This window comes from Cynocephalus volans, chromosome 1, assembly GCF_027409185.1.
Source record: "Cynocephalus volans isolate mCynVol1 chromosome 1, mCynVol1.pri, whole genome shotgun sequence".
NCBI lineage: Eukaryota > Metazoa > Chordata > Mammalia > Dermoptera > Cynocephalidae > Cynocephalus > Cynocephalus volans.
Window position 1 is genome coordinate 242263002 of NC_084460.1, and position 12420 is coordinate 242275421.

At 41.0% G+C, this 12420-nt stretch overlaps 1 protein-coding gene across 1 annotated transcript in view; it reads right to left on the bottom strand.

Moving 5' to 3' along the window:
• Positions 1–8636: 8636 nt before the first annotated feature.
• CHN1 (chimerin 1) overlaps positions 8637–12420 on the bottom strand; it is a 179700-nt gene continuing 175916 nt past the window's right edge. Inside the window, exons 12-13 of the mRNA XM_063095144.1 lie at positions 10879–10984; positions 8637–9422 (exon numbers count right to left, since the gene is read on the bottom strand). Of these exons, the coding sequence (XP_062951214.1) occupies positions 9251–9422; positions 10879–10984 (278 nt within the window). The 3' untranslated portion in view covers positions 8637–9250. The remainder of the gene's footprint in view (positions 9423–10878; positions 10985–12420) is intronic.

Consider the following 12420-nt stretch of genomic DNA (forward strand, 5'->3'; position numbering starts at 1 on the left):
TGAGCATGTTTGCCCTTTGGATTCTCTCTGATTGGGCCAGGCTTTCGGTACCCAGAAAGCATGCCAGCAAGAAAGAAGCTGCCCATGTTGCTGATGGCTCACAGGGTTGTTTTCCTTCACCAAATTTCCTTGCATTTGAGCAGGAATAGAGTGGGGGGAGGGAGGATCACTTTCTGGCAGGCTGAGTCTCTCTGCATCTCAGGCTAAAGGCTGAGCAGGGCCCATATTCTCCTGGCCCCCCCCCCCCAAGGCTCCTTGATACCTACTGTATGGTCATACAAGGCCATTGAGCATTTATCCCTTGCAGGAAATCCTCAGCTCTCCCTCAGCATGACCTCCCACCAAACCCTTTGCTTCTCCCCCTCATTAAGTTGGAACAAGAGGAAAGAACAGTGATTCATGCGGTGTAGGCAGGAAAAAAACTTTGCCACAATCATGTTTGGTTCAGTAGACCTGCAATGGCATGAATTTTGCAGAGTGGGAAAACTCTGGCTTTTTCTGTAGATGGATAGCTATGCAATCTGAGAAACTAGCAAAACCCCAGAGTACTAAGATAGCGTGGAATGGAGGGAGGGAGGGGAAAGGGGAAGACAGAGAGAGCGCATTAACTAGTGTCTCCAGGAACCCAGGCCTGAGGGCTCGCCGGAGCATTTTTAAGTAATGCCCATCTTTTCTTTTCTCCTTCCTTCCTTTTTTCCTTCCTTCCTTCTTTCCTTTCTTTCTCCCTGCCTCCCTCCTTCTTTTCCTTCCTTCCTCCCGCCCTTCCTTCCCTCCTCCCTACTAAGTGACATGATAAAGCTTCTTTCCTTTGGCAGCTGTGTTTGATCCTGCTACACCCAGACAGAACTACAAGGATTCAGGCCTGTTCTCACAGATGCTTCCTTGTAGTCACCGTAATTAATATTAATGGTGATTCATTCTTAGTGAGAACATACCAAGGAACACTTGCAAAATGCTCATTGGTAATTTGAAGGGCCTTGATTCTGTGAGGCCAATCACCCTCTTTGCTCAGACACAAAAATTCTCTGATAAGTTTTTAATTTCTTCTATCAGACCTGGGACAAAACCATGGGGTTCTCAGAGTGGAAACGACTGGGGAGTCAGCTGCCCTGACTGAGAAGGCTGTGAAGGAACTAGATGGGGATTTCCTCTGACCTCCTGGCACCACCATCAGGAAGAGGGTGCTTACCTGGTGGGTGTTCCCCAAGCACCTATTCCTGCCGACGTGTGTCAGGCAGCCTGCAGTCTGCTCCAGTAGCTTTGGAAACCCAGGGCAAGCAGGCGTCCTGGATCCTCCTACTCTCACAAAGTGGATGGCTGCCTTACCCAGGGGTGCCTCTGGGAACGGCCTCTGTAGACTGGTAGACTCCTACACACCTTCACTCGTGAAGAACGTGGAAACTCCTCTGTGCAGGGTGGCTGGCCCAGCACGCTTCCCGCTCACCATTAGCTGCAGGATGTCAGGGTCCTTAATTTCTTATGAAGCATTAATGAATTGACCTAAACCGATGTTTTAAAAACTGATGGTCAGGGAAAAATGTTCTTAAAGAAGTTAGCAAGTTTGCAGGAAAAGCAGTTTCCCATACACAAGCTGCCAGTTTGTTTAATTTCCTAAATTTTTTTAATGCCGAACTTCTCAGAAACTTTATTATGCTAACATGATTCTAATTTTCATAAAGATGAAGTTGGCATATAGTTTTTCCCATGCTTATTTGACTATAGGGCCATTTGCTCTTGACATAACTGTTGAGACCCCAAGAAATTATCAGATCGCCTGCTAATAAAGCAAAACTAAGTAAATTAGAACTTGAGTCAGAAAGGGAGAGAAAACCACATGTAAGCCGCATCTCAGAGATGGCAAGTCAGGGGAGGATTATGTAGGGCTTGGGGGGATCTGGGCTCAGGTGGGTTGAGGTGTGTCTTTCAAGGCAGGGGATATGGTAGTTTAAGATTGGTGAACATAGCAGGGTCTTGAAGGTAGTTTCGATAGGTAAGCTATTCAGTTAGCAAGCTGGCGGTCCAGGTGAGCAATCTGCTGTCTCAAGTAAATTGATCTGCAGGAATTTTCTGAAGCAACAGTGACATTATTGGCTGTTCCTGGTTTGGTTATTATTGATAAGAAAGTCTTATCTTTCTTGGGCAAAGGCTTTCTGAAACAAGTCCTGTTGACACAGGTGGTCTCAGTTCTTAGGCTTACAGATTTGTTAGGTGGTTGCACGTTGTCATAGTTCTCGGGACGACTCACATTTCTCACATTTTATGGAATGTTAGTCTCATCGAATGCAGTCTAGGAGATGCAGAATCCTTCCTGACGTTGTTTAACACTTCAGACATGAGCCACCTGTTGGGGTATCAAGGTCCTTGAGTTTAGTGCCTGTTACATAGAAATGATTTTCAGTAGCTCCTAGAGAACCTCCCTGGTCTTCCTAATTAAGATTTTTAGTTATAAAGTAGGTGTTCATCTGTTTTGTTCTGTGTAACTCGTAATTTTCATAAAATTTGATAAAGTCTCATTTCCTTTTTTTGACATCTATTTTAGGTTAAGCTATGCAATTTAGGATAAAATTTGAATAAAACAGGAAAGTATTGAGGACAGAGTCAGACTTATGCCAAAAATTGGGAGATGACTTTGAAGGGAAGTGGGTGCAGCCAACTGTATTGGTGACATGTTCTTATTTCCTGTATCTTGATGCTCTGGCATTTGGGGCGTTGATCCTTGAGAGACTGCCAGGGCTAGCTAATTTCTAGAAATAGCAAAGAACTCCCCTTTGAGGGATCTTTTGATACATGAGCCAACCGACCCAGAGCCCACACCCCAACTAATTCCTTTATCAAATTCTTACACATTAAGAAAATATTTCCCCTGTCCAAATTCACCCCAGGGGCCAGGTACCCAACAATGAAGGACCACCCCTATAGCCCAGAGCCCCCTAAAATTACTCACACTATCCACTCCTGAACTTACTCAGGCACCTGCCCTGCCTCGCCCATTCCTTCCCTGGAGAAGCTCAATACAGGCTCTGCCCTTCCCCCTTCTGCCTCCTGACTGACCCTGGGCGGTCCCCGCGTCACATGGTGTGCCTTCTATTTCTAGGAATCTGTCAGTATGAACTTCTCCCTGCAGGACAGTCATTTCTATGGCTGCTGTCTTACCACACCTGATTAAAATAAATCCAGATACAGTTTAACCCACCAACAGGAAATGAAACTGAATTTAGTCAGCACAACAGGGACCTATTAGAATCACCTGCAGAGCCGTCTGCCCAGGCCTTGCCCACAGAGCATTTGATTTAATTGGCCTGCAGTGGGGACTCGGGTGTTATAACGTACAGCCAGGGTCCAGGAACAGTGGGCCAGTACTTTCCACAGTGTGATCCTGGGACCAACAGCATTGGCATCACCTGGGGACTTGTTACTGTAGGGAAAGTGATGGAAAATGGTCAGGGCCCCTCAGACGTTTAGAATCCTGCCGAGCATTTGATGTAAATATGCACTTGTGCCCAGGTGTTCCTTGTTATTGTCTATTGTAAGCATGCATGTGCACCCAGGTGTCCTGGGCTATGGACTTAAGTATAAAGGACGAACAGCTCTGATCCACAGGGCCCCTTGCCCCCGGGGATGCTCCTGGGGGTGGGCAGCGGGGAGGCAGCAGGGGAGGCGGCCCTGGGGAGGCGGCCCTGGGGAGGCCACTACTGCTGCTGGAGGCTGTTGCTGCAAGCTATTGCTGCCAGTGCCTCCGGGATGCCCCAAGACGCCACCACCATTGCTTCTGCTGCTGCTGCTACTGCTTCAACTGAGCTTGTGTCGTGTGCCAGTGGCTCCCAGGATCTTTCCCAATTACCTAATGTGGACCTGTGTATGAGGAGTCTGGTGACCCAGCCTGGCATGTGAGGGGTTTGGTGACCCAGTCTGTACAATGGGTTTGAAGGGTTTGAGCCCTAGCCCTGACAATACAAATGGAAATTTAGTATAACCCAAATTATGAAACATTTTGGCTTTAGTTATGAATGGTCCTAACCCTACAACTGTCTGGTAACAATACAGTTAACAAATGTAAATTCTTGAACCCCACTCCAGACCTCCTAATTTAGAAATTCTGGAGATGGGGACTGACAATATTATTTGGTTTTCCAGATGATTCTGAAAGATGCTAAAGTTTGAAAACCATTGCACTGAATTGAAGCAGGGTAGAGTCAGAGAAGCAGGCCACTAATGGGCTGAGAGCCTGGAGCCCTTAAATTCATGGCTACATTTACTGTTCTATCCTGGTGGATCAATAAATAGCTACCTCTGTTCCTAGAATCCTGGGACAGAAATGCTGGTGTTGATGTAGTTAAACTTAACCTTTGTATATGCCCATATCTTTTCCTTTCTCACATAGTTGGGATACAATTAAAAAAAAAAAAACGCAGATAATTATTCCTCACTATTATGTTTTCTTTGGTAAGAATAAAAACTGTCTTAGGAAAATGTCCACTCATATCAACAGGCATCCAAATATCAGGCGAGGACTGGATTTTTTGCACGGACAAGCCTAGGATTGTGCCCAAGTTGTACCTATAGACACATCAGAGGAAAGCAACTAGTCTTAGCTTGATACAATGGTAACCAAAAGATTTTTATGTTTTAAGAACATTCTAAGTTTTATGGCCTTTTACCTCCAGAAGACCCTTGTTGCTAATTTCCTCCGCGGAGTCATTTCAGTCTAAAACATTGACCATTTCTGCTTTTGTTTTACCACAGTGGCTTAGGCACTCAGAGGTTATGCTTCAGAACCAGAAAAAAACAATCCTAAGATTTCTAGCTTCACATGCTGATGTTTCCTGCTACAATGTAATTGTGAGTATATCTGAAAAATAATGAAAACCCCAGTACTTCCAAGGGCTCACCAGAGCTCCAAAAACTAGGTCAGTAGCATGGGTTTTATACCTCTTTGTGGTGTTTTGTGCTACTCGATTCAATAAACAATAAAGGAAAATATTCACATTGTGAAATATGTTCTGACTGGAAGACTATATTAAAATATAATCTCTTCATCAGAGAACAATAAAACTCATAAGTCAGGACTTTCTTTACAATATGTGGTGAATGAATCATAATTTTTTAGCTTAGTTCTCTCTTGATTTGGTTTCAATATGTCTAAATATCAATTGAGTTAGGATGCCTGTGTGATGTACAGGACTAGTGAAATATAAATACTTTAAAAATTATTTAAGCATTTGCTGAGAGGCCTAATGATGCTAATAAGGCAGAACAGTGTTGAAACTAACAAATGTTTGAATCTGTAATAAAAGTATTAATACAACCTTTATTAATAAAATTGTTAAAGGATTTGATGTTTTTAGTTATAACTAAATTCTTTATTATACAAAACCAAGGGAAAACAGCAATTTTATTTTTTTCTTTCATTACTGTTTAGGAAATGTGAAGATTGTCACAGTCTGTTTTAGATAAACGGTGAGTGGGGTGTTTTTATTCGCAATACTTCTGACACAAAATGTGTGGGATTTTTCCACACCAACAAGAAATTCTCTGTTTAGACACCAACTGGGTGTCCTACAACTCAATACAATCCTGACACTGTCTACCCTGAGATAGTGACAGATCCTACAAAGACTCAGTCCCACAGACCGCCCCCACATCACATCAGACACCAGTTGCTAGTCCTGGGGGGAACCATCCATACTTCTGACAAGACATAAACTGGGGGTTCCCAACACCCCCTCCTCAGGTTTGATAATTTGCTAGAATGGTTCACAAAACTCAGGAAAATACTTATGTCTGGCAGTTTATTAGCAAGGGTACAACTCAGGAATAACCAAATAGAAGAGATGCACAGGGCAAGATATGGGAGCCAGGAGTGTGGCACTTCCATGACCTCTCCAGGCACGCCCTACTCCCAGGGCCTCAATGTGTTCACTAACCTGGAAGCTCATCAAATCTTGATTTTCTACGAGTGCAGTCTCTAGGCCTTCCCCTCCTCTTCCAGGAAGTCAGTGAGAGGATGAATTACAAAAGATGTACAAAATTCAAGGTTGACTAGGCCAAAGTGACCCAGTAAGTTTCTTGAGAACTGGAACTGATCTTTCTTGTTCCCAGTCGTAGCACAGCGCCTGGCACACAGGAAATATGTGCTCAATGAGTGACTAGTACAGATGCCTTGAGGGATGCAGGTCCTGGCTTTTTGTGTTCTTTTTTTAATTGGAAAGAGAATGCAACTGAGAACTAGATCTCTAAAAATTAGATAGGCTGACAGATCACTGAAAATGCTCTACTGTTCTTAGCCATCTCCTCTACTCCACCCCAATGCATGCATGCCAATCAAGGGTCAGAATGACTCAGATGTCCAGTGGAAGTGTGATGTGTGATGATGATGGTTGTAAAGAACACTACCACTTGAACTTACAGAAGGAAATGCCTTTCACTTAACACTGATAGACAATTGTGGATGCATACAGTTGTTACAGGCAAATCAAGTTGTAAAAACACTTAAAGATTTCCATGAGAAGTTAACTTCTCAGTGACTAAAATGTGCAGTTGGGAGAAGAGTTTTGGGTATTCTGATTTTCCAGTGTTTGTTTTAAAAAACTTTTTGCTTTTTAAGTGGGCTTGCAATATCTAATCAGCTTTGGGGTGATATACTCTATAATATTTAGTTTAAAATGATTGGAACCCTGAATCTAATTTATTCAGATGCCTTCCCTTTGAGCTCAAGTAACCAGAAATGTTTTGATAAATAGCCATTCTTCCACTTACAGACATGTTTTTACTTTTAATTCAGTGAAGAACAACTTCCTCTGATCAGCTGGTATAACTAACTCACATTAGAAAACAAAATGTGGAGAAGGACAAATCTTTGACTTCTCCCAAATTTTTTAAAAAGTATATGCAGAAAATGGAGAAGTCATGGACTTTACATGCAGGGTGGAGTATGTGCAGTGCTGCCAGATCTGAGGGTGGTCCTAGGGACGTTTATCGGTTTCTCTGCCCACTCCTGACTGTAATGGAAATAGAAACCTCTGCCTCATCATAAAAGGACATGATTTAAGAAATCTCCCTCTGGTCATAGAAAGATAACATAGAAGAGATTCTAATTAATTACTGAGCAAAAGCTTCCCTGAGCGACTGGGAATTGTTTCTTCAAGGAAGTGTCACCCAGCAGTCCAAGGGTGTTCATAGATGAGGTAGTTGTTATTTGTATTTGCACATCCTGAGGGTATGAACCACACATCCATTTGCTTAAAAACACACCAAGTGCACTCTTCACAGAGCTGGTAAGCAATAACACTGTCTGAAGACATGCTCAGAACTTTCTCTGAACATCTTTTTAATATTGACTGTGACCAGGCTGGGGAGGGCTGGTATCTCTCTAGGCATTGCTTCTGCTCCAGATATAGATCTAATTTTAGTAAGTGCCTGCTCAAAAGTCAACCATAGCTGTTTCCTTGAGGGAAAAAACAGGGTGAATACAGCTGTAAAAGCGTAGTCCTTTATGACTGAATTTCTCCCTTAAAAGTAAGACCTTGCAGAAAATGGACTTCAGCTATGAGCACACAGCAGCAGTTCAGTTGGTTTACCTAACCCAGGAACAGATACATTTGGTCAGAATTCTCTGACAAATATATTTCAGGGGTCAAAAGCACTGCCCTAGTGTTTAGTGCCTTTTAGTGGCCTCCATTTTGAAGAAATTTCCACATCTATAAAACAAATCTTGGTACTTTACCGATCTATGTATTCGATATTGCTTAGTGAGATGCCATTCTTCATAGGAGACTGTGGTTGAGAAGAGAGCTGTGATGGAATATCTCTAGAATAACCACCCTTTTCTCAATATAAACATGAACGAAAAGCATTCTATCAACTTCTTACTATAGTCTAGGGGCAAAAAATATGGACAAACTCTGTATTTTTGTCATTTCCTACTACTTTTGAGATAGTATTGAAAGTTTGGAAATGTGCCTTTTATTATTGTTTTACTTTGAAAGCAGAACAGAACTTTAGTTCTAGAAGGGTGCTCATTTGACAGACAGGAAAACAGACTCTGAGGGTCATTTGCTCCAAGGCACAGTTGCTAGTGACAGCACCAGGGCAGGACATGGGTTCCTGGTATCTAGCTGCAGACCACCTTCCTCCAGCTATCGGGCTGCTCTCTGGGACCCATCTCAGGCAGTGTGGTCTGCTTAATGCATGTCAAAGCCATACATTTCTGACAAACCAAGTGTTTAGAAAGTCACTCTTTTTAGTTAGCCTTCTGTCTTCTTCTGATGCTCTAGAAGGATGCTTGCCCACCTGCCCTACCCCCTCATAAAAAAAAAAAAAAAATTCTAGATTTCTGCCAGAGTAATAAAAGAAGAAAAATAAATCCAGTGAATGGGTGTTCTAACTCTAAGAAGTTTTAAATTACTTTAGGAGCTCACCACAAAACCTGTAATAAAAGAGGTGAAAGGAAATACTCAGTATTAAGTAAATGGCCAAAAGCATTTTTCCAAATATTCTCATTCATGGGAAAAAAATAAGCTATAAATATTTTTGATTTCTAAAAGCCAAATTTAATAAATTAATAAATGCATGCCAGATAAAAATTCAAAATTACAACTGAAAACCAGTAATAATTTAACAGAAAATGCTCTGTGTTGTACATTTTTTATTGGTATGGATAACTTACTAAAGTAACAAATCTGAAGACATATTTTACTTTTGCTGGAAAGAAAGTACTATGTTAGAGAAGACCCAAGAGAAACCAGAAATAAACCATTGCAATAAACAGGCATATGATATAGTCTATGGTAATGCAACAGCCAGCGGCGCTATTTGTCCATTTGTGTATGCATGTTTGTACAAGCATCAGAAACCAAGGACATAGACCCCAAAAGCAAAGTCACAACAGGTTTACTCTGTGAAACATGCTGATTACAACCACAGACTGCCCAGGACAAGAGGTGGCGTGGGTGCAGGTTTGTTGTTTCCTTTGTATGGGGTTTCTTTGCCAAGTAGGGGGCTAATCATGCAATAGCTGGAGTTTCTCTTAACATGATAAACACCCAGGATTACTAGAACCAGAAAGCATGTGTTCACTGTTTTACAAGGACAGCTGAGCAATGCTACAAAAACAACAGAAAGTTCCTTCATTTTTATCTGGTTATATGCCCAAATCTCTAACCAAGAAATAATTCAGCTACAGGAGCCAATTAAATTACTATAAAACACTCCTTCATCTGTAAAACATTTCTTTTCCCCTCAAATAAAAAACTTAAAATAAAATGTCTTCATTTTTGATAAGCAGCTCCACTACCAGTCTCTGATATCGTATATCATTCAATGCAGCCATTGCGTCTAGTTCTGGAGATCTCATAAGAGTTGGGCCAAAAACAATTCCAAGGTTCTCTGCATTCATAAGATTCTCCTTTTCATGGAGGGTCACTCTGAAAAGTACAAGTAAAGGAATAAATAATTTGTAAGCCCTAAGGTTCTTCATTATGCTTGAGCACTAAAACAAAAACAAGACTCACTATAAAGGTTTGTGCTCACTTATCAATTCTTCCACTAGGTTGCTTCTCTGGACTTCTCCATAACTTCAAAGTACTGACTTTACTTAAAGTAAATTATGTTAATAATTTATGCTTCTGGTGATCACTGAGGCTTAAGCCTGAGTTAATACATTAGACTGTGTGGGTTCAGTTCTATGTGTGGGTTCTCTTGCCACAGTCTATAGCTGCAAGCACGTTTGCAAATAGTAGAGAAGGGACTGGGTCGCCTTGATCGCTTGCCACAGCCTTTAGCTGCAGTTACGTCTGCAAATGGTAGAGAAGGGACTGGGTCACCCTGATTGCTCCATCTGCCCGCCCTCCACGTTGGATATCTTGTTTCCAAGATATTTTTGCAAGCTGAACAGTTTACTGAGTGTCTAGGGAGAGAATAAGTGATAGTAATAGGAAATGGGCTCCGGGTAAGCAACATCGTCAGGGAGTATAAGTGTTTATATTCTTTTTATGATTACAGCAATAGCATAGAGACTATAATTTGAGAGTCATTCCTTTATTTTAGTGTGGAGTACTTAATTACATCCAAATACAAAGCAAACTAGAATTTACAAGTGAAGCTGTAAGCATATTAAACAAAGGTTTTAACTTATGGTGATTTTAAAGAGGGAAAACATAAATATCTATGAATGACTAAAATATCATTTCTGGATAACTCATGTCTTCAGGCATATGAAATTTTTTGTTTCTGATTGGTTTTATATTTTGAAACCCTAAAACCATTAAAACTTGGTCATATAATTTTGAAAACTTTGCTTCAACTGGTAAGAGATCAAGGATGACTGAGCAAGAAAATAAAGCTACATCACTATCAATCACTTGAACACATTAAACCCAAACTAACTGAAATATTTTATTTCCTTTCCTCACTTTATCCTTTACTTTACTTCATCACTTTATAGCACTGGCAACATTAATTCAATAATCTAAAATCTCATCACCAAGTCTGAAGTGCTTATTTTGGAGCAAGAAGATAAGAAGAGTGAACTACTTTGCAAGTTGCTTTATTATGCTCGTGTCTTTACAGCTTTAACCCTTTCCCTTTCCACAAAAATTAATGCATGTCCACAGCAGAATATTGGTAGTTCTAGCATATATGCAAAGATATACTTGAACTGCAAATACATTTACATCAGAATGAGGTCTGCATTCAGCATTGTAGTGCAGAATATTTTTAGCATTCCTTCTCAACTAGTGCAATTTCACACAAGACAACAGTATAAGTATGCGTTTACTTATTCATTTAACAGGTCATTTGTCCTTTCTTTAACCTTTCATTTCATTCTGTTCTTAAAATCTGGATGCAATACAAGTGTAAGGCTCAAAGTCTGTAACTTGCCTCTTTAGATGAGCCATGAGGTACCGGAGGGTTTCGCAGTGAGCAGGTGGCAGTAGTTTCAGTGCTTCATGAAGTGTTTCCAATTGCTCATCGGGATCCATAATTTCTAAAATAGCAAGTTGAATACCAAGAAGAAAAGCTTTAACAGAAAACTGATACAAATGGTTCACTGAATTCTCTCCTGTGTGGTAATCTTCTAAAACTGGTAAAACAAAAAACAAAAAACAAAAAAAACCCCGCATTCTCACAGATCCTTGCCCATGGCTTTGGAAAATGTTTTTAAGGTTCAAGGCACAGATTTCCAAAGCCTCTGATATAGTTTGGATATGTCTGTTCCCCCAAAACATGTTGAAATCTGACCCTCAATGTGGCAGTGTTGGGAGGTAGAACGTTTTAATGGACGGGGCCTATGAGGAGGTATTTGAGCCATAGGGGGGAGGTGTTCCTCATGAATAGATTATTGCCCTCCCTGCTATTAGTTCCCACAAGAGCAGGTTAAGAGTCTGGTACCTTCCCTCCCTCCCTCTCTCGCTTCCTCTCGCCATGTGATCTCCTGCACCTGCTAGCTGCCTTGCTGCCTTCTGCCGTGAGTGGAAGCAGCCTGAGGCCTGTGCCAGACACAGCTGCCCCACAATCATAAGCCAAATAAACTTCTTTTCTTGATAAATTACCCAGGTTCAGATATTCTGTTATAGCAACACAAAAATGGACTAATACAGGTCCTTAATTTCAATGTGGCAACACTGTTTGCTTGGACTTTTGGGGGAAGTCTCCAGTGTTTTCACTTGAGTGTCTTGGAGTCTGGCAACTACAGAAATTGGAAATTGAACACATAGGATGTAACTATAAAAATTTCAGACATATGTAGACATACATAAAAGCTTATATATAAACAAGGTCATCTTAGAATATTACAGACATTCTTAAGAGATGATGCATTGTTCAAAATATTTTGAAAATCCCCTTTCAGCTATGGTATACAAGCCATGCCACCCCATCGCCCCTGCAACCCCTGGCAAAGTCTGATTAGTTGATATTCATACTTTTTTCTTTTTAAACCAAGAAATGTATCACCCACCATTTACTTGCTTTACTCATCAGACTTAGTTTTAAATTACTTTGTTATATAAAAAAATCTACCCTCAAAAGCACAAACATCTTTTATTACTTGGGATATTCAGAAGAATGCACTATTGACTTTGGAGGCAATTCCAAATGTTCTGTGTGATGGCAGAATTCCTGAAATAAATGTGACTCTTCTAAAGGTGTAAACTTTGAAGGGGACCATCTTTATTTGGATATTTTAGTTCCACTGTGTTGACCAAAAACCTAGCACATTCATTTAAGATCGCATATTGCATTCATCAATCACTTTTATAATCAGAAACAACTGACATCTTTGAAATTCTATTCTCCCAAAAAGAGCACCATAGCACATTCTTGCTTCTATCCAAATGTCAGGGAGATGGGGTGCCTTTCTTTAAATGTCAGGTTTCAGGGCAACTGCAACGAGACCCTAAACTGCTGAGTCCTAGTCAGGAC